This window comes from Nuphar pumila, chromosome 2 (genome assembly GCF_984573655.1).
Source record: "Nuphar pumila chromosome 2, dmNupPumi1.hap1.1, whole genome shotgun sequence".
NCBI lineage: Eukaryota > Viridiplantae > Streptophyta > Magnoliopsida > Nymphaeales > Nymphaeaceae > Nuphar > Nuphar pumila.
In genome coordinates this window covers 79275901-79298456 of record NC_143250.1, presented here as the reverse complement: position 1 = coordinate 79298456, position 22556 = coordinate 79275901, and the positions used below count along the sequence as shown (strand labels likewise).

At 38.3% G+C, this 22556-nt stretch overlaps 1 protein-coding gene across 7 annotated transcripts in view; it reads right to left on the bottom strand.

Moving 5' to 3' along the window:
* LOC149845802 (GTP-binding protein Era-like protein) overlaps positions 1 to 22556 on the bottom strand; it is an 83480-nt gene that overhangs the window by 5486 nt on the left and 55438 nt on the right. For all 7 annotated transcript variants that reach the window (XM_089996021.1, XM_089996017.1, XM_089996019.1 and 4 more), the window contains exon 8: positions 19098 to 19178. In XM_089996021.1, the coding sequence (XP_089852147.1) occupies positions 19098 to 19178 (81 nt within the window). The remainder of the gene's footprint in view (positions 1 to 19097; positions 19179 to 22556) is intronic.

Sequence of the window (22556 nt, the reverse complement as noted above, 5' to 3'; positions counted from 1 at the left end):
GTATCAGTCGTGGCTTTACCAATAAGATCCATTTTTTATATATATATATATGTCCTATGACAACCACAAAATACAATACTATGCATTTAAACCAATATTTCCACGTGTGTAATGTTCTTACAATCTGATCAGAGATTTACCTATTTATGAATGCGGAGTATTTTTTGCATTTTCTCTATAGAAGCAGAGTATTGTATTTAAAGTATGTATTATCTGTGTATTCATAATGTAGGTGCAACCCATGACCCTTTGGGGAAGGCCACTGCATCTTGCCATATACCAGCACCAACACCTATATGATGCAGATACTTGCTGCATCATCTCTATTACCGTACTGACTCACTGTATTCACACAAACGCCAGCTTTGAACACTTTCCATGTGGAGAGGTAGCTTGACCACAATCTAGGTACCCAGATTTATTTGGCAAGATTTTGTGAAACAATATACCCGATTATAGGTCATGCACGTCTATTAAACCAACAGTCCACAGAATCAAAAGACATCCTCTAGGTTGAGTTGTCACTTAATGGAATGGAAAAGTATGCAAAGTACCCAACATAACATAGTAACACCGTTACAACATAGCCTTGAGCACTTAGAAGATATAACCGGAATCGAGATCCTATATGCAAATCATTTATGAAAATATCTTTCCATGACAAACAATAATCTGTCGGACAGAGGCATACGACCTGCAATTTCAGGATATATAAGAATATATATATATATATATATATATATATATATATTCCATTAACATGCATGATTAATAGTATTGAATACACAGAACCAGAGTCATGAATAGCATTAGACAAACGTAACACTCAATCATATGCACCAGACTTACATCAGGGGACTTATTCATACTCGAGGACCTATATAATACTGTTTTCAGAAACATCCAGGTTCATAAACAGGGTGTATACCAGGAATGCAGAGGAAATCCTATCATTCCAAACCAAAACCTTCATTCACAGCACTAGGCATATAAAGTACCAAAAAAAAAATGACACAACAGGGATTTCCCCTAAGATCCATACTTACTGAAAAGTAAATTTGGGTAGAGCATGCTTACAGAACCAATCACACAACTTACGTTATGCAGAAAATAGCAATTTGAGAAATTAAAACTTTTAAGAGAGACGTATATACAGACTCGGTCACGCCGATTGGTTGTGCAACAACCCATTCCATTATTTGCAACATAATATACTACAGAATCATTTAAACCCCCCCCCCTTTTTTTTTATAGCCGTTAATGAAACCCTATAGCAGGAATCGAAAACCCCTTCCCCCCCCCCCCCCTTTTTTCAGAAAAGGGGAAACCCACCCTTAACAGCAAATCCGAAAACTGAGCAAAAGGAGGAACTCGATTTGGGGTTTTCCGCGGTAATCTAAATCCCCAACTTGATGGATTTGGGGGTCCGGCCAACCCATATAGCATGCATGACCCCATATTATACTAGAAAGAAAAATACAGTACCCTACCTCTTTTTGAAGCATTTCTCCCTTTTCGTCGACTTTCCTATCATTGTGCTATCGATCAGCCATGACTCCGCAAAGCCTCTTCCTTGAATCGTGAAAGAGAGAGATAACGAGAGTACACGAGTGAAGGGGAAATGGCAGCGATGTTGCTGGCGGCTGGAAAGGAAACAGGAGGGGAAGCGAGGGTGTTGGCTGAGGCCATCGGTGAGCGAGAGGGCAGAGAGTGCAAGGGTGAAGGCCTCCCCTCACCCTTGCGTGATTTTAAGGGTGCGGGAGGGTGTTGATCAGGAAACCCCAGCAGAAAGAGGAAGAGGGAGAGCGGTGCAGGGGGAAGTTTTGAAAGAAACCCCTGGCCATGCGAGTTTTAACCCTAATGGGTTGGCAGATCCAGGTCGGATCCGGATCTGACCCGGGTCCAAATGTGTGTGTGTGTGTGTGTGTGTGTTTTTCTTTACTTAATGCACCAGTGGGGTGCGGGCTCAGTTCGACTGGGTCCGCAACCCACGAACCCCATGCATTTGGGCCCATACGGGTCCAACCGCAGATCTAGATGTATATATATTATTACTATGTTTTTATTATTATTATCATTTATTTTATATTATATATATATAGAGAGAGAGAGAGATATTAACACTCCCAATTTGGGTACTGTTTTGGTTTGGCCACACTCATGGCCCTCAACCCAAATCTTTTAATGAAACCACCTAGTTGGGCAATTTGGATCCGTCTGAGGATTCAATATATTACACGCTTTAAAATACTATATTCTTAATACAATTGGTTTATTTTTCGATACGATCTTATGGGTCTTTCATAGGTTAATATAGATCCATTTACGTTATCCAAAAATTAACATAATTTAATATGGATCCAAGATCCATTGTGCTTCGTCAATCCTTTTAATAAATTCGGATCCAGAAATCCGAAGTTTTGATCATACTCTGATTTAGAACTAGGGATCCAAATGAATTATTATGGATCCAGCTAAATGTATGTTGATCTTTATGGTTTCAATACAAGGATCCAGATTAATATTGAAATTGTGATATCGAAGATCCAAATGCAATATTGTGGATCCGAACATCGCCTTAAGCTATACCAATTCCCACTAAAGTGTTGTAGAAATTTTCTCATTAAAATCCGATTTACTTCAATGATCCAAATAGGTTATCCAAGATCCAATTACGAATAAATAATTAAAACAATAAAATATTTGTGTATCACCTTAATGACTTAAAATCTAAATTTATTTATCTGATAAAAATCATGGGTATTACAACGAATCCCTCTAATGAAACAAATAAGTAAAAAGAATATAAATAAGATTCATACAATATTTTAGAGATGCAATTATGACAAATTCATAACTCAATTGACTATTCATGCAATAGAGAATAATTATAGGACATGAGAGAACAATTTAATAAACAACAGAGACCACAAGTTAAGCAATAAAACATTTAACATGCATTAGGGAACAAACATCATGCATTCACCAATATATAACAATTAAGGGAATAAGTAAATATGTATGATCTAATGCATAGCATGAATATGCATGATTTCTATGCATATACATGAATAAATTATTATCTTTTATCAGAGTTTTCTTTGCATATGCATATTGTAATAACCATAATTTTTAAGCATTTATTTTAAATATATTATGATATATGGGTGATTTGGGCCTGGGATCCAGTTTCGGATCCAAGACCCATAGAGGGGTATTTATGCTTAAATAATGGAGTTATATTAAAATAATATTAATATTAGTAATAAAATAGAAATATACATATATATATGTATATATATTAAGCGAATTCGAGGATCCACAGTTGGATCCACTTGGATCCAACTTGCGGATCCATATTGATGGGGGTTAAAATTTTATGTATAATGTGAAATTCAAATTTAATGAAATTTTATTTTTAAAAACTTATCCGAGGATCCACAGTTGAATCCATTCGGATCCAACTTGTGGATCCATATAGATTGGGGCCGGGTTACGGGTCTCGGGTTCGGACCCGAGCCCCACCCCATGTAACAACCCTTTTAAAGAAAAGGGCAACCCGATAAGGGTTGCCCGATAGTGTGTAACAGAAATAGAAGGAGGCAGGGGGGGGGGGTTACGCAAGGCGTAACCGATCTCCCCCCATCTCGGCATGGAAGGGGGGGTCTTGGCCGATAAAAGGGAGTGGAGAGGGGGGCCCTCTTCACTCGTCTCTCTCCCTCGTCTCTCTCTCTGTCTGCGTGCGCATCGGAGGAATAGGGCACGCCGGAAAAAAAGTTGCGGCAACCCACAGCCACCGCAGCTCCAGCGAGCACCCCTCTCCACGGCAGTGAAGAAGAGCGACACCGCAGCCCCGTACGCACAATCTGCAGCTTCCGATCGCCGGAAAGATCGCCGGAAAAATCTTCAAGAGGTATGGTGCTTCTAACGAATTTGGGTGAGGGATCGAACATGGGTTCGATCCCGTGTGAGGGGTTTGAGGGGAGCATCCAAGGAAGGTTGTCGATGGAGGTATTCCCTATTTTCAAAAAAAAAAAGGGGAAGAAAGTTTTGTTAAACCCTAGATATGCGATTAGGGGTTTCTTATTTTTATGCAAGAAGGGGAAATCTGAATATGGAGGTTCTTAAATGATGTTTTTTTTTTATAACCCTAACCTGCCGAGTTCCCAAATCAACCCGATTTGGGTTTTCTTGATTTGGAATTGAGGCATGATACATGTTAAATTCTGTTTGGGGATATCGTTCTGGGTGAAATCCCAAACCCAGAATAGCAGTAAGACCTTACTGCATATTTTGTCACTATGCTACTCTGCTTAAAAAAAAAACTGATTGTTTGCTAAGTGGGACTTTAAATGAGAACTCTATGGACCGATCCCTTCTTTTAGAAAGAAAAAAATTTCTGTGCAAGTTAATGAGCCCAACCTAGTTTTTGCTCATGTTGAAATCTATGCATTTGATTTGCTTTTGCTCTTGCTGTTTCCATTTGGGGTTATCAAGCCTCAGAAATCTATTTCAATTTTTGTTTTGCCATGTCATATTGTGATGTGCCAAATAGAAGGACAAAATTATTAGGTACACATAGCCGACCTCCACTCTTTTGTACAGTCCCCCATTCATATTCGGCATATCATGTAAACAGGGCACATTTGTTATCATTAGTTCACTGAATTTTTGTTTGTTGCAAGATCTTATTGAAAGTTCGACTGTTTTCAGTAATGTGTTCTAAGTTATCCATTTAAGGAAGTATTGGTTATCCGCACTGATATTTCAGGTTATTCATTAACGGAATCTTGAATGGGTTCATTAGTATTTTATTTCTGTCAGGCAATCTATTGATAGAAATTGGAATTTCTTCACTGTACTTTTCATTTTCACATTGACAGAATGTTTCACCTCAATCTAATATCTTGTAGCTTGAGGGTTATTAGTGGTGTTATCCCAACACCATTGTCGTTGGGATCATCTTTGTATCTCTGATCTGCAACATTTGGGAAGTCATTGATGACATTGACCGTGCGGTTTCAGCATGATCGATGGATTCGTATTCGGCTGGGTCAAAATGATTTTTATTGCACCATTATGAATTTCTTTCACAGCTCTGATTTTCTTGAAACAGTAGGGATTGACTTCAATTGATTAAAGTAATACTGACTATTGGTTTTTGTATTAGGTTACACCGATCGTTTACTTTTCCCTAATTATGAATATTTAAGATACCTTCTCTTGAATGTATCGTTCTGTTATTGCAAAATTGGTTGGTGGAGGTGCATACATGATAGGAATGCGTGCATCCCTTAAATATAAATTTCTAGATCCGGTTTATGTGCATGGGTGTGGATGATAACTCATGTTATGAATGGAAGGTTTCATGTATCTACATTATAGGACATGTTTAATTATCATGCATGTATGATTTGGTTTCAAGTGCATGTGCATATATGGGATCGAAGTCTATTGGCATGTATAATCATGCATAAATATTCTCATATACTTATGAAACTATGGACAAATGCATGTGTGTTAAGTGATTACATGAAAGCACTTACACATGGATGGTTACACATGCATATGACTGTGGAAGCTCATGCACATTGTTAAAATGGTATGAATGAATGTGCATTTTTAATTATGTTGGTATTATTGCATGCATTGTAAGTTATGATTTTGGTTGTGGGATGCACCGATGGCCTAATTGGACCATCATCGGCCTGGAGAGTCGTGGGTTTGGTTTTCTTTCACATATGTTTTTAACTACATCACTTGAACCACATAAGATGGTTTGACACTTTACTACACTGTTCTATGTGTTTACATAGGCTGGAGTCCCGAATGGGTCCCCGCAAGGGAGGATGCGGGTTTTCACTTTACTTTTGTATATGGTGTTGCAAACTTAAAGAATCAACTTTAATAAAGATATAATAAGAACAGTGTAATATACATTCTGGGATATCTCATCTGGAGTATGAGAATCTTAGATATCCGGTCTTGGGGAGACTGTGAGGATACAAAAACTCTGTGTGCTGTAATTTGGTCTCCTGAACCCGATATTTAGGTTCCTTCTCCTGGCCACGGTTTTAGGGAGAGTCCGCCACTTTACCCGGGAGTGGTGTGTTTGACACAGCTGTTGTTTATGGTGCCAAAAAAGTGACACTTGTGGGCGTGGGCTGTCCCTTGTGTTCCCGACATTAGATGTGGAGGTCTAATGTTCCGATAGATGGTGTTGTTTCCTGATATCGGTCGAGGGCTAAGTTGGAACCCAGTAATAAAATACAAATTGTGTGTTAAGCTACCCTGAGAACCTACTTGACCTCGAGGTTTGTACATGTTTGGTGTATCCGCGGGCCACGGTAATTAAAAAGAGGAACTTAAGGATGTGTGCATTTAATAGGGCATGCATATGGAAAAGATGAGACTTAAATGAAAAATAATAGAAGAAATCATGCATTGCACATAATCATGCATTTTTATGTTATGCATGTTTGAAATATTATCTATATCATGACATGAGTTGGTGGTAGCATAGGATTTTCTTATTGAAATCATGCTGTAAGATTTGGAAATTTAGTTCTTGATATATGGTACTGAGTTACTGTTCTTGATTGGTGAGCATATGCAATTATTGGTAGTCATGGATATTTGAATGTTGTATATTTTACATCTGCACTCACTCAAATCATTGCATGAAATCTTATTCATGTTCTTTCTCTCACCTGGTTTCTTTAGAAGTAGTTGTGCTCAGAATTTCGGTTCTGACACCCTACTTTATTGGTTTTTCACATGTTATGGTGAACAGTGAAGTTGGACATGCATCTGGGGATGGATGAGAGTCATACTTGAGCCTGACCGCTTCAACAGAGAACAGAGTGGCTCTTTCTTAAATTCTTCTTTCTTCTTTCTAGTTGTCGCTTTATTTTCAGTTGAATAAAACTTTGTCTTTGAAATTTTCTTACTCATTAATAAAAGAATTTTAGATGGTTGATATGGATGATGATTGCAACTTCGTTTGTGGTGGTTGGGCTATCCAATGGAAAGTGGAACTGTGAGGACCCCAGATCTCTGGGAAGGTTTCCGCAACTCTTAAAAAAAAATATATTCTGCATTTTAAAAAGGGTATGGATTGAGGTCGTTACACATATCCCTATTAAATGCACATAATTTAAGTTCCTCTTTTTATTACCGTTGCACGCAGATACTCCAAATGGGTAAAATTTTCTGAGGTCAAGTTAGATCTCCAGGGTAACTTAGCACACAAGTTATATTTTATTACTGAGTTACAAACTTAGCCCTAGACCGAAACAGCCTTTGGAACATTAGACATCCAAATCTAATGTCTAGACACCAAGGACATCTCAATCAATAAGTGTCACTTTCTTGGTATACCAAAACAACAGTTGTGTCTACACACCACCTTCTAGTAAAGTGACAGATTTTCTCTAAAACTGTGGTCAGGAGAAGAACCTCAATATCGGGTTCAGGGGCAACAACAACGCACACGAAGTTTTAGTATCCTCACGGTTCCCCAAAACCGTAATGTCCAAAATTCTCATACTATAGAAGGGACGTCAAGGAAACATAGATTACACTGTTCTTTTAATTTCTTTTATCTTGTTATTAATTCATTTTTTTTTAATTTGCAATTCAGCATGCAGAATTAATAACACAAGCTCGCAAATCAACATGTGCAGTTCTTCACGAGACCACAGCCCGTGGAAACATAGAATAGTGCAATTAGAACAATAATATCATATTTGATTTTTGTCATGCACAAGCAATTAAACAAGGAGCGATGCACGCTCAAGGCTCACACGGCCCACGATGATCCATTATTTGATCATCGATGTATTCATACGCAAAAATCATGAATCACATGTCATTATGCATTCATTCCACATGTCTTTCAATGCACAATCATGTTTGCCAATATAGAGATGTGCATGAAACAACAATATTCATGTGCATATGCATGAGTTCACACATTCATGTTTAAGTGCATACTTTCATTCAATTCACATATTCATGTCAAATACATGCTTTCATTCATGAATCATTTAGATCAAACATGTGAACATTCATACAATCATTTTCATGCAAAAATACCTCAATTCAAGTATGCTCATGCACATGAAACAAATTTGCCATAATACTTTAATTATGCATAACTTAACAAGCCCAAGCCTGTGAAGAAAATTATTCTTTTGCACACATAAAACCCAATCTATTTTCATAAGCACAAATCTGAAAATTTATATAACATAAACTTTTATTCCAACTTCCACTAAGTGCATAGATTAGGTATAGCCCGAAAAAAAAAATTTAAGACATGTGACCCAGCTGACCCAGTCAACTCGGGGCTGACTGCCCCATGGCCTAGCCGACTGTGGCTCGGATGAGGCCCAAAAGTTTTTTAAAAATAAAATTTAGTATTATTATTATTTATTTATTTTTGCAAGCACCTGCCCAGCCGAGCCCACTCGATTGGGCCCCTGCGGCTCGGCAGGCCTGGCAGACTTATTCAAGTGAGTCACGTAGCATAGTAATATTTTGTTTATAGGCTTATTCAAGTGAGTCAAATGGGCTTGCAAAGCCGAGTATGCTGTGTTTTTTCTTTTTCTTTTTGACTAGGCTAAGGGAAAACCTGGTTCTCATCAATCACGACTCACGACCAGGATGGGTGTGAACCCATCTGGCCTTGGTTTGTTTTTCCTTTGAGGTTGTCGATAATGTTGGGCAAGACCCAGACAAGGATTACGTGGTTCAACTAGGTTCTTTCACTTTAGATATATAGGTTGTGTGCTATGCGCTGCAGAAATGTCAACTAGTAACGTATAGCACGGTTGGTCAGCATCATTATTTTATACAGTAAAATATTAAGAAAAAGTGAGCACGTGGATGGAGCCTAAGCTTGTGGCAGCATGTTTCAAGCTCCAACAGGAATTGAGCCTAAATGAGCCAAATTTGAAGAAGCTTCATTAAAGATCCAGCATGAATCTAGTCTGTATCTGGTAGGAGTTGTTGACTATTGAGAGCACCCTTCAGCTCGGTATAGGATATGCAAGTACTGTTTAAGCCAGGAAATGGGGGGGGGGGGCGGGGGAAGGAAAAAAAACAAAAGAAAACCATGTCTATATTAACCCTGCATTGCCACACTTGTGAAGCATTCTGTGAGTTCAGAATGTTGGGACGTGAAAGAAAGTGTTCAAATCCAACAACGTGTCCAACACAAGCTAACTATGCCAAACCCAACATTGTGTCCAACACAAACTAGCTATGATCAAGGCTGAGATACCTCTTGCAAAAAGGCAAGCTAGCTCCATCTGACACTTATGCTCTATGGCAAAAAAAGTGCATCTCAATTATGTATTCTCTTTAATATCTCAATTGTATGGATTCATATATCGAGTATGCATATATCCATTCAGTTATTTATGATTCACAACAAGCAAACATAATTTTACAGATTTTCAGATTAGGCACGCATCTATCAACAAATCAAATTACAAGAATACATGTAACTACTTATTTTTGCATCCCATTACCAAAATTGTACATGCACTAAACCTGGACCAGATTTGTGCATGTTATAAACATGACAAATCTGTCCCGATTTAGGGATCCACAAATACAAGCATTTTTTTTTAAATAAACCCCGAAAAGAAAAACATAGAACCCATATTTGAATAAATATTCAGATTTACTCTTTTTCCAAAGATTTTTGCTAAAATATTGCATGGAATACAAATCCATTCTCTTTTTCTCATTCGATTCAAGAGAAAGACTCGTACCTTGATTGTAGATCGAAAGAGAACAAGAAAACAATGGTAAAAAACGTCGGACGGTTAGAGAAGAAGTCTTTTTCTTCTTCCTCTTTTCCTCTCTTTTCTATCTTTTTTTCTCCCTATTGAGTTGACATTTTTTTTTGTACTTTGTATAGACTATAGGGGTGACCACCCCCCCCCCCTTCTCCAGCCCCTTCTAAATGGGCTGGAGAAGAGAGTACATCCCCATATGGGACTCTCTTCTCTCTTGAGAGTTTCAAAATTTTTGACATTCTAAAGTTGAGTTTTCAAATTTTTAATTCATTTGGACTCTAAATTTCTCAAAACTTCTTAGATCCTTCTATGTGGGTTTAAGGACTCTACTAAGAATCCTAAAAAAATATCAAAATAACATTTCAGAATTAAATAAAATTAATTAATTATTAAATATTAAATAATAAATATTTAGAGGCTTCCAAAAGTTGCCATATTAACTTGGGAGACTTCTTAACATTAATTAACTTCAATTTAAAGGTATCTAATGAATTTAAAGTTGGAAATTTGTTGGGCATGGATTTGGATCCAGAGATCCAAATCCATCTCCAAAAATCCAAATGGGTCTAAGGCTGGATCAAATACAGATTAATATGGGTCTTGGATAGAGTCCAAATCCATATTAATTTGGATCAAATCCATTGGATCCATTCGGATCCAAATTCGGATTTGAATCGACAAACTGCTCCTTTTTTAAAAAACACGATTTTTGGGCCAACCGTAGCCCGAATCCAAGAAAATAAAATATCGTTACGCTCAGAATTTTGAAACGCATTCAACGATATATAACTTGAATTTCGCTTCCAAAATTTGCCCAAAAATAACCCAAATTTCGCTTGAATTTAAAGGTTGAAAATAAAACTCCTTCTCACGTTTTAAGTGGCTTGTTTATGCCTTGACAATGAGACCTGGGCCAAGCCCAGACTCAAAAGCATCGGCCTAAAATCGAGATTTTACAGATTTTTCTTTTATACTTAGCCAAATTTTCGAAAAATCTCAAAATGACTAAGTGTGAAAATACGCGATATTACAACAATAGATACTTTCCTCCATCAATTAATTTGTTGTCTCCTTGTTGGGTCTCTATTATTTCCCCACATCTCTAAATCTAAGTAAAAAAATGAAACAAAATCAATTTATCTCAAAGCCTTAAAGAAACGCTTTACAACATACAACATCAAGCTGGGATGTGTGGATGCTAAACAGGACATGTAATGAGATGAGGGGTTCATGTATGTCGTAGTATGTAATATCCCAGGTTCAAGCAAAATGGCTGGATACGCAGCATACATTAATTCAAATCTAGGTATAATGCGGCAAAAAAAATGAATGTAGAACAGGGAGTGTGCTGCAAATATGCAAAACAAGAATGGGATGGGTACAGAGAATGCATAAATGAAAATTAATAAGATCTATCCACAGTCTAAAGAACAAATCTAAGCATAAAAAAAAACGAAGATACAATATTATATACACGATGAACAGAGAGATGAAATAGGTATGAATGTGTTGCTGGATATCGGTTTGATGCAAACGATATATTGCGACCATATACAAGATCTAGATGAAATGTTGAATCGGCCTGAGATGCACGGGTTCAAAATATAATGAAAAGGAAAAATAAAGGTAGATGAAGTGGATGGGAGAGTAACAAGAAAACATCAGCAGATCAAGCCCCCAAAACAAAATGTACACAGGAAGCAAAGTATCAAAGTGTAAGCTGATTGAAGAGAAAAAAAGGAAGAAAGAAATGGAACTAAATTCTGATACAAACAATGAATTGAAATAATGAGAGGAAATCTGAAATAGCGTCCACCATGGATTCGAATGTAACAAAATGTGAAATACAGAAAAAAATTAAATATGTTGGGAATATACAATTCCATTAATGTCGCTCTGTATGAGCCGAGACTGCTATAGGCAGACCGGTATCATACGTGAGGCATGTTATTTAAACTATGCAAAGAAACTCAAAACTCAAAACAAATAAAGAAAACAAGGAGGTTCGGGGAATTCAAAGAAAATAAGATCGAGATGACGATGTACAATGAAAACAAGAAATTGAAAACTAAAGAAAATTTGTAACCAGAAAAAAAATTGTTGGAATCCTAAGATTCCTATCGATATTGCACCTAGTGGGTCGATCCTGCTATATGCAGGACGATTCCATCCTTCGTGCTGTAAACTAAAATAAAATAAAATGAAAATGAAAGAAAAGAGATTCAGACGATAAGCAGAGGGATAACATTTTGCAGAGAATCCAAAAGAAGAGAGAAGGAAGGCTACTCACCTGATTGTTGCAGGGGTTTTGATAGCACTTCAGCTTGGATTGCTGGAGGGTTGATTGATCGTGGCCGTTACTGGAAGTTGAATTTCCTTTGTTCGATTAGGGAAGATCCGAGAGGAGGAGGAAGAAGGGAGAAGGAGAAGCAGAAGAGAAAAGGGGAAAGGAGGAAATGAAGCGTGAAGAAGAAGAAGAATGTGCTGAGGTAAAAGAAATGGATCTGAGGGAAGAAGAAGGAAGAGAAGCCCGATGATGGGGTGAAGGTCGATGATGGGAGCCCCTCCTGCCCTCTCCTCTTCTTTGTTGGCAGGCAAAGGCACGCTCCTCCTGTCGCTTCCTCTTCGCTGTTAGCAGGCAGGGGCGACACCCCTCCTCTACTTAGTTAGCAGGCAGGGGCGTAGCCCCCTCCTGCCCTCTTCTCTTCCGCCGCACCCACCCCCCCCCCCCTTACCTTCTCGCTCGCCTCCCTATTAAGGCATGGCAGGAGGATGTCGGCCCTCCTGCCCTCTATCGTCTCTCTTTTGACAGCAGCAAGAGAGTGTCGGCCCTCCTGCTCTCTCGTCGGTGGCCAGCAGGAGGGTGTCAGCCCTCCTACCCTCTCCTATTCCTTTTACCGCAGGCAGGTGGAACGGCCCACCTACCCTCTCTCGTTCCCTTGTTTCCTTCAGCTGCAGCAGGATGTTGGAGCTGAGGCATGACAACGAGCTGGGCTCGGTTTAAACCGAGCGCAGCCCGGTCCTCTCAATTGTAGGACCGAGCCTAGGCTCGGTCCTGTCCAGGTTTGGGGTCAGGCTCGACTCGGCCTAACCGCCGAGCACAACCCCCTCCCCGCTTGGCCGAGCTGAGCCCCGACAGGGGCAGCCCCTGTCGCGCCTCTTGAACCAAGTTCGGCTCAGTCCGGTCGGCTTGAACTGGGTTCGGGTTCAACCCCTGCGACACAAGCATCGCTTATTCTATTAAATTAAAACTTGTTTTATCGTTCTTTCGCTGCATGATAAAAATACCTTTTAGCGCACCCCATCGACACAACGGATGCAGCATGTGCACCAAGGCACGTGCCCTTGATAACCTACACTCGAAATCATCAACGAATCCGACCATCTTTGAGGTAAGAGAAAGTTGCATACAAGGACAATGGTAGAACGCCTCTAACACACACACACACACACACACACACACACACACACACACACATATATATATATATATGCTTTTAACTCAAGGACGCAGTTTTGTGTATTCTTGTTCATTTAAAATTTATGTTATTTACTTTGTCGCCGCGTTGTTACGTGTATGGGCTATTGCTTACGCCATTTATTTAGCCGATATACGATTTCGTAAATTGTGCATCGCTTACGCTGTTTATTTAGCTCGATATGTGATTTTGCACATCGAATCTTGCTTTATGTCATTTACTCGCCGCTGCGCTGTTACGTGCACAGACTACTGCTTACATAATTTATTTAGTCAATGCACAGTTGCATACATCGTGCATCGCTTACGCAGTTTATTTAGCTCGATGTGTAGTTTCGCACATTGAGTCTTGCTTTATGTCATTTATATTGTAGTTGCGCTGTAATGTACACAAGCCTATGTTTTGATATATATGTATTATATATATATATATATAACTTAGTTTGTAAGGTACGCAGTTTTGCGTACTCCTGCCTTCCTTGCATTACGCTTGCTTTTAAATACGCAGATTTGTGCATGCTCACCAAGACTTAAAGAAAAAGAAAATTTCATGTGAGATTCCAATGTTTGTAATATTCGTTGTTTCAAAAAGCGAAGACGAATATCTAGTGGTTGCTTATTCGTAACCAAGTCTTTCCCTCAACCCTGCGTAGCCCTAAGAGATACATACGGTCTTTTGTTCTAATATCCAAAAATGACTCGAATATCCCTGACCTAGAGTACGGAACGTTGAGATTTTTTAAACAAAGTTGGGGTTTCTTTTTAAGAAACTGAACCCCTTTCATCGTAGCGGTGCTATCAGACATGCGCGGCATGTTAGTACTACAATGATTGGATGAAAGTTTTATGGTAACCTCGTCGCGTGCAAATGCACAATGATAAAAAAAATCACATAAATGGTGATGATCACCTTCACAGGCAAGATGCTCGAGCTGGTTTGAAAGACCAGAGCATGTAGAATGGGTAGTCAGTTAAAATAGAACCTGACATACGCAGTCGTCTATTTGTTTCCGTTAAGAGAAAGGATGGGATGGTACAAAAACTTTGATGGATAAGTTGTTAACAACTACGCTCCTCGAGTAGCAATTGACTCGGTATCCCCGATCATTGGAGTCAAAGGACGGGGCTATCGAATATTATCCTAGGTGATAGACTTCATGGACTTCTGCAGAAGTTGGATGCATCCCTTGCCACGAATGCCTCTGGGGAATTCTCTCTCGGTCATTGGTCGTCCCTTTTGGAACTTACTCAACTAGCTCTCCGGAGTATCAAAATACAGAGAATAACAAACCCCCGAGCAGTCTTAGTTGTTTTTACGTTTCTCCTGTGCGTACCCTAAGGACAGTTAATATCGAAACAAAGTTATCATGTTCATTTTACTTATATCAAATTGCATATCACGAATGGAACAATGCATGTGTTAGTTTTGTTCTAAATTGTTATATTTATGCACCTACCAGATTTTCATCAATCTGACTCATTTCATGGGTACAGGTGATGATTACATCAGAATGGCAGGCGATGGAGCGATGATAAAATGACATCAAGATCCCACTGTTTTTCTGGCATTTTATTCCTAAAACATGTCCCTTTTGTAAATTTTGTATAAGGGTTTCCTCAAGAAATTTCGCTTTTGTATGAACTCTAAATTATCAAAAACCTAATTTTTTAATCTATATGGTTTTAATGTTTGTACAGAGATGCAAATCCGTTGCGTAAAGGAAGGTTCACCATAATGCGCCTAAGGTCCGTCGGCTTGTTATTTCAAATATCATTTTCCGTTGAACTGTTATTTTAAAACTCTAAAAAAAAGGAAGGATTACAAGACTTTTTCAAATTTTTCCTAAAAGTTACAAGTCTGGGATTTTGGGGCATTACCAAAAAACCCCAAAATAGAGGCCGGTCAAATTTGAAAAATGTATTTTCTAAACCAACCCATATCTGAATTTGATAAAACAGACCTCTCCTTGTAATATCGCGTATTTTCACACTTGGTCATTTTGAGATTTTAAAAAATTTGACTAAAGGCCGATGCTTTGGAGTCTGGGCTTGGCCCAAGTCTCATTGTCAAGGCCTAAATGAGCCAATTAAAAGTTGATAAAAAGTTTTATGTTCGACCTTTAAATTCAAGCAAAATTTAGGATATTTTCTGGCAAATTTCGAAAGCGAAATTCGAGTTATATATTGTTGGATGCGTCTCAAAATTTTGAGCGTAACGATATTTTATTTTCCTTGATTTGGGCTACTTTTGGCCCAAAAATTACATTTTTTCAAAAATTGAGCAGTTTGTCGATTCAGATTTGGATCAGACCGGATCTGATGGATTTGATCCAAATTAATATGGATTTGGACTCTATCCAAGACCCATATTAATCTGGATTGGATCCAACTCAAGACCCATTTGTATTTTTTAGATGAATTTGGATCTTGGACCCGAATCCAGATCCAAATCCATGCCCAACAGTTTTTTGAACTTTAAGTTCAAATGGGGGGAAAAGGGGAGGCAGGAGGTCGACGACCTCCTGCCGGCGCCTCCAGCAAAATTAGAGAGGGGAGAAAAGAAAAAGGAGAGTGGGGGGTACCTGGGAACCCGACGTTGGGATTCCAGCGAGATGCGACGTCGGACGAGGAGTGCCGATGGAGAAGCTGTCGGTACCAAGGTCGGACGAGAGAGGGGGACAGCAGGGAGGTTGGCGATGCTGTCGCTGGTGGTTGAGGTTGTCGGAGGAGCTCTGAGGCTGTCGACGGTCGGACGGAAGGTCACAGGTGGCGACGGGTTGACAGGGGTCTCCAGGCTGGCTCGTCGATCGCAGAAGAGAAGAGGGAGAAGGTGGTGGTCGGCGGCTTCGGTCGTTGGCGCTTGCTTGGAGGGTGAGAGGCGGTGAGGAGAGAGAAGGGGCAAGAGTGAGAACGAGAGAGCAGAGGGGAAGGGGGGTTTCGAGAAACCTCCCCCCTTTGTCGTTGTGTGCTTTTATAAGCACGCAACCGACTTATCACCCGGGTCGAATCCGGGCCCAAATCCACCTGGACAGGTTATTCAAAAAAAAAACGTATGTAAGCACTTGGTGGGCTGGCTGGCTTGACTTGCCAGGCCCCACCATGGTTCGACTGGGGTCTAATCGGACTAGACAAGACCCAACCTGGTGCTGGTTGGCAGCCTGGTAACCCAGCCGAGTGGCTCGGCTGTGCAGGTTCTTATCTTGAAGAGAAAAAAAATAAAGACATAAATTTAATACAGAAGAATGAAAAAATTGTGCTCTCATTATTAAATTGGAATGTTAAATGGTGCTTATAAATTTTGGATATCAGCCATGTTATCTATGATCATGAAATGGCCCATGTGGCTGATTTGCACAGTTTAGTACATGCTTGAATTGGTGCACCGTGTTATTGAGGGTTTAGTTAAATGCACTAAGATTCCAAAATTTGATCCTTTATGGGTAATTAGACTATGTGCATGCGAGAAGTAGATATTCGCATGCTCATGGTTGGTTTCCTATGTGTGCACATGAACTCTAATGTTAGATTTTCTTTTCTTATTCATGTATTGAGCATGTGCGACTCCGGAAAATTAAAGTGTTGTATATACGCGTTTGCATGAGTGTCATCACGCTTAAGTTGAAATGATTCATGTATGAAAACTTGCATTGGAGATGAATACGTGTACGAAAGCATGCATCTGACATTGATATGTGAACTTAATGGAAGCGTTCACTTGACGTGATCATGTAAGTTGATGCACATACATGTGAATATTATTGTTTCATACACATCTCAAAAGGGTTTTGCATACATAAGTGTGCAATTGAAAAGCATGTGAAAGGAATGCATATTGGCATGTGAATGATGATTTTTGCTTATGAATGCATTGATGATCAAATGAATCATTCTGGGTTGTGTGAGCCTTGAGCATGTGTTGCTCTTTCTTTAGTTGACTTATGCATTGCAAAAAAATCAAATGTGATGTTATTGTTCCTATTGTACTGTTCCATGATGCCACGGGTTGTAGTCTCGTGAAGAGCTTGGCATGTTGATTTGCAAGCTTATGTAAATTAATTATGCATGCTGATTTGCAAATGTAAAAGAGATGAATTAATAACAAGATAAAAGAAAGTAATTTATGTTACCCTGGGAACCCTACTTAACCTCGAAAATTCTTACCTGTTTGGAGTATCCGCGGGCAACGGTAATTAAAAAGAGGAACTTAAATTGTATGCATTTAATAAGGACATGCATATGAAAAGAAAACTCTGATAAAAGATAATAATTTATTTATACATTGCACTGAAATCATGCATATTTTTGCTATGTGTTAAATCATGCATATTTACTTATTTCCTTAATTTTGATGTATTAGTGAATGCATGATGTTTGTTCCCTAATGCATGTAAAATGTCTTTAATGCTTAAATTGTGGTCTCTATTGATAGTAATTGTTCTCTTTTGCTTTGCAATTGTTCTCTATTGCATAAATAGTTAATTGAGTTATGAATTTGTCATAATTGTATCCCTCTAAAATATTGCATGAATCTTATTTATGTTCTCTTTACTTATTTGTTTAATTAGAGGGATTCGTACACAGAATTCTTTGGATTCTGACACCCCTACTTTTGTGTTTTTCGCAGCCTCAGATGCCCAGTGAGGCGACTTGCTTTTAAGAGGAGCTAAGAAGGGACTACACGATTGCTTGACAAATTCTTTTGAACAGCGTGGCTCTTCTTTTTGCTTTATTTATATTTTATTTGCTTATGTCTCAGACTCTATGCATTTGAATAAATAAAGTTTAGTTTGGTTTGAAAGATGAGTATAAGATCCCTTGTAGTGGTGGTTGTATTTAACTGTAAAGGCCCCGGGTTTCTAGAAATGTTTCCGCACTTGTTAAAAAAAATTGTCACTTTTTCACGGGTATGAGTTGGGGTCGTTACATTAGGAGCTGACTCAGCTAGTTATTCGAGGTATCAAAATACATAGAATAACAAACCCCCGGGCAGTCTCAGTTGTTTCTACGTTTCTCCTATGCGTACCCTCAGGACAATTAATATTGAAACAAGATTTTAATGCTCATTTTACTTATTTTAAACTACACATCATGAAAGGAACAACGCATATGTTAGTCTTGTTCTAAATTTTGATATCTATGCACCTACCAGATTTTTATAAGTCTAACCCATTTTATTCGGTACAGGTGATGATTAGATCGGTACGATAAGTGATAGCGTGATGACGTGATGATATCAAGATCCCACACTTTCTGACGTTTCATTCTTGAGCACATTTTGAAATTTTGCATAAGGGTTTCTTTTGAAATTCCTCTTTTGTATAAACTTTAATTATCAAAAACTTTGTTTTGAATCTGTGGTTCAATGCTTATACAGATATACAAATCCAATGTGTATAGAAATGTTTGCCTGTAATGCGCCCAAGATCCATTGACTTATTATTTCAAACACTATTTTTCCGCTGAACTGTCATTTTAAACTCTGAAAAATGATTGATTGCAAAGCATTTAAATTTCTCCTAAAAGATTATAAGTTAGGGATTTTGGAAAGTTACAGTGTGAATGATTTGGATTTCTTTATTTCAAGATCTTTATGAATCTTGTTTGTGGATTTGGTGGATTTATTTCAAAATATTTAACTTTTATATCAGTGTTCATTACACACTACTATATTAAAAAATAAAATGATAAAACCTCTAATTTTATTAGAAAAACACATCAGTATCAAAGTAAACCTAGCAAAAACAAGACAAGAAACAGAGGTCATAAGGAAAAGCACATCCATGAAATGAAAGAAGGAAAAAAGACAGTACCTCAAGATAGACTTTCTTTTGAAGAAAATCTTCAATATCAAGACGTGCAGCAGTAGCTAAAAGTTTAAGGGCTTTGCCTTCCTGAATTGATGCAAAACCACAACATAAGAAAAGGAAAAAGAACTCACATTCCCACAGTCATATCAAAGTTCCAAATACAGTTACAGAAAACCATAAAACCCGTCAAAAACATGTTAGTTCCAAATTGATAAAATTTTGAGCAAGAGCATAAAGGATTCAGAAGTCATTTTTGCTATGTTTATGGAGTCGTGATAAAATATTAATAATGTAGAAGTCCAAGTCCTAACCTAGGGATAAAAGAACTACTCTCACTGCAGACATTACTGAATCATGATAAGATGTCCGCAATTTGGAAGACCAAACCTAGGGATAAAAGAACAATTCTCATTGAAGCATATCACATGTATACGTTTTCAGGAATAGGACATGATGTGGATAAGCTTGGTAGAATCCAATATTCTCAAAGATCAGGATGGGGACAGACCCGTAGATACATTGATTTATGTATGTGCATATACAATAACCCTAAATCACCATAATTATGAACATCAACTAATGAAACTAAGTTGAAATTGAAATGTAATATACTAATGACAAATTTCCAAAGAAAAAGAACTCAAGTAAATTCAAAATAAGTAAATAAGATTGTAAAAGGCAATTGATAAATTTAATGGCACAATGTTGACTGTGTGCGAAACTGGTTTAACCACCCATGAAGTATCCTAGAGCGTTCGAGTGTCATACTGTCATGTTGTGATACACATGCTAAGTGAAGTGTCTGTGTGACAGCACTGAAAACTTATCCAGTAAAGCAATTAACTATAATTTCTAAAATATTGCCTATAGAGGCACTATTAGGAGCTCCACGTTAGCACCCTTACCTTTCCCTATAGTACCAAAATCCTATCAATCAGCAGACATTCTCTCAAAGGCCCAAAGCATAGACAAAGTTCAGATCTTTCCAGATAACAACTCATTATGCAAACTGTTGATGCATTTAAATTTTTTTGAGATAGTATATCTATACTAATGGAAATAACTCTATGGCTTCCACTATGATAAAATTCAGTTCACTATGCAATAACAGTATCACTTTTCTGTAAATTTTATTAGGTACGTACTCTTGCAAAATGCAATTATGTAAGATACTGAAGCATTACTTTCAGAATACCAAATTATTCTTCAAACTTTCTGTGAATATCTTTATCCTCTAATTGTCAATGTGCAACCACAAAAGGTTGTATCATTGATTCAAAATGAACTTTTTCATTTTATCATAGTAAGAGCATTGACAATAGCAGTCCAAAAATAATGGTCTCAAGTGTTGATGTCATTACTTGACTGCCTCAGGAAACTAAAGAGTAAAAGAAAAATTCACTGTTGACCGGTGCAGTTACATGTAACTTACCATCTATCAATATTAAAAACATCTTATGACTGGAATTTGATGCCATGAGCAATCTTCTTTATAATTAATATAATAGCATTCTCCCATATGTATTTTTTTCTAGAATTTCTTATTTTTTAACAAGGTTTTATGAATTCATTTCAAGCTAACAATGGAGAACCGATGATATCAACTGTACATGTGATTGACTCACCAGCAAAGTTCATAAGTTTCTGTCATCAGATAGAGTAATTGACATTTTTGTCTTCTGCTGTTTACAGTTCCAGCACTGTTAGTGTCAAACATTGTGGCTAGATGGTAAAGTCGCTCTTCTTTCTTAGATTAATTGAGAGTCTTATCATACAATGCTGGTGTAAACCCAATTGCATCCAGGGAGCAATGATAACTTTATTTGGGTTGTTGGTGCTATCATTAATCCTAAATTCATAAAGAAAGAGTTGAAATATGATAAATGTGCCCCACAGAACTTCCAATTCATCTCCAAGGTGCCTTCAAACATTTCTCTTCATAATTCTTTAACAAAAAAGCAATCTGAAGGAAGAGGCAGTGTCACCTAAGTATGGGTGTGGACACGCTATGACACAATTTTCAAAAGATATATATATATGTGTGTGTGTGTGTGTGTGTGTGTGTGTGTGTGTAACATACATAAAAAATGCATAATTATATTACATTTTACAAATTCCTCTATATATGAAGTTACAAACTGTCAATAATGAACTAAAAGTTTAAAACAAGACAACAAAGATATACAGTTAACAATTAAAAAACAACAAATAGGTAGTTAACATTGCATACTTTTCTTGACCAGATGATCAAATGGAAAAAATGGGTGAGATCGAGTCTGAAACCTAATTGATCTCTACCCCTTACCCAGAGACAGTACCCATTTTGACACAAGTTTGCAGTCCTGGTAGAAGTACCCACGTTACATAGCAAAGGTTATAGGCCGCAAGAATGAAGACTAACAGAGATTAAGAGCACATAGTTCATGGGTGATAATGACCTCAAACTATTAATACAGACTGCATCTTCAGTGGGTCTTAATGATGACATCAAACTAGAGAAATATAAAAAGGCAAAGGAAACACAGGACTTCTTTGTGCATACAGTTGATCTAGTGTCATGCTAAACCTTGTCACTTCAAGCAAGAAAAAAAAAAGGTACATTAGATGGAGTGACAGACATCCAGTATTTCCATTCACTGATTTCAGATACATGAGATTAAGAATAATTTTAGGTAAAAACTCTGTCCAATAAGTGAACAAATGTAAGCAAGCATATTCTTTGGCAGCCTAAGAAGGTTTGGTTGGACATGTTGCTCAGCATCAAAAAGAAAGGTTGTCAAGTACTGAATAACAGAAAAAGGGAAAGCCAACCAAGACTCAGATGGAAGCAGGAGGGTATGTATAATACCAGTGAATTTTTTGGTATTTAATTAAAATTAATAAAGATGAATTTTATGTCTCAATTATGGATCTAATTGTATTTGAATTTATATTTGAATGTATATGTCAATTTGAAATTGAATCTCAAGTGAATTTGAATTTTAATTGAAGTTAATTTGAAGTTTGCGCCCCTGCCTTCCGAAAAATCGGACAGAGGCAGGAGTTGCGCCCCTGCCTTTCGAAAGCAAGAGTAGGCAGGGGTTGTGCCCCTGCCTGACAAGGTGGAAGAGAGGCAGGGGTAACGCCCCTGCCTAACAAAAATAAGGGAGATAGGGGGCTTCACCCCTGCCTGCCGAAGGAGCAAGGAGGCATGGGCAAAGCCCCTACCCGTCGATCACAAAGGGGGAGGCAGGGGGCTTCACCCCTGCCTGTCGAAGTTAGTGGAGGCAAGGGCGACACCCCTGCCTACTAGAAGAAGAAGGTGCAGGGAGGGGGCTCGGCCCCTCCCCTGCAAAACGAGTGCACAGGGAGGGGCTTGGCCCCATCCCTGCCAAAGGGTCCGAAGGAAAGGGGCTCAGCCCCTCCCTTGCATACAGGGTACAGGGAGGGGGGCTATGCCCCTTCCCTATCGCTGGAGGGTGC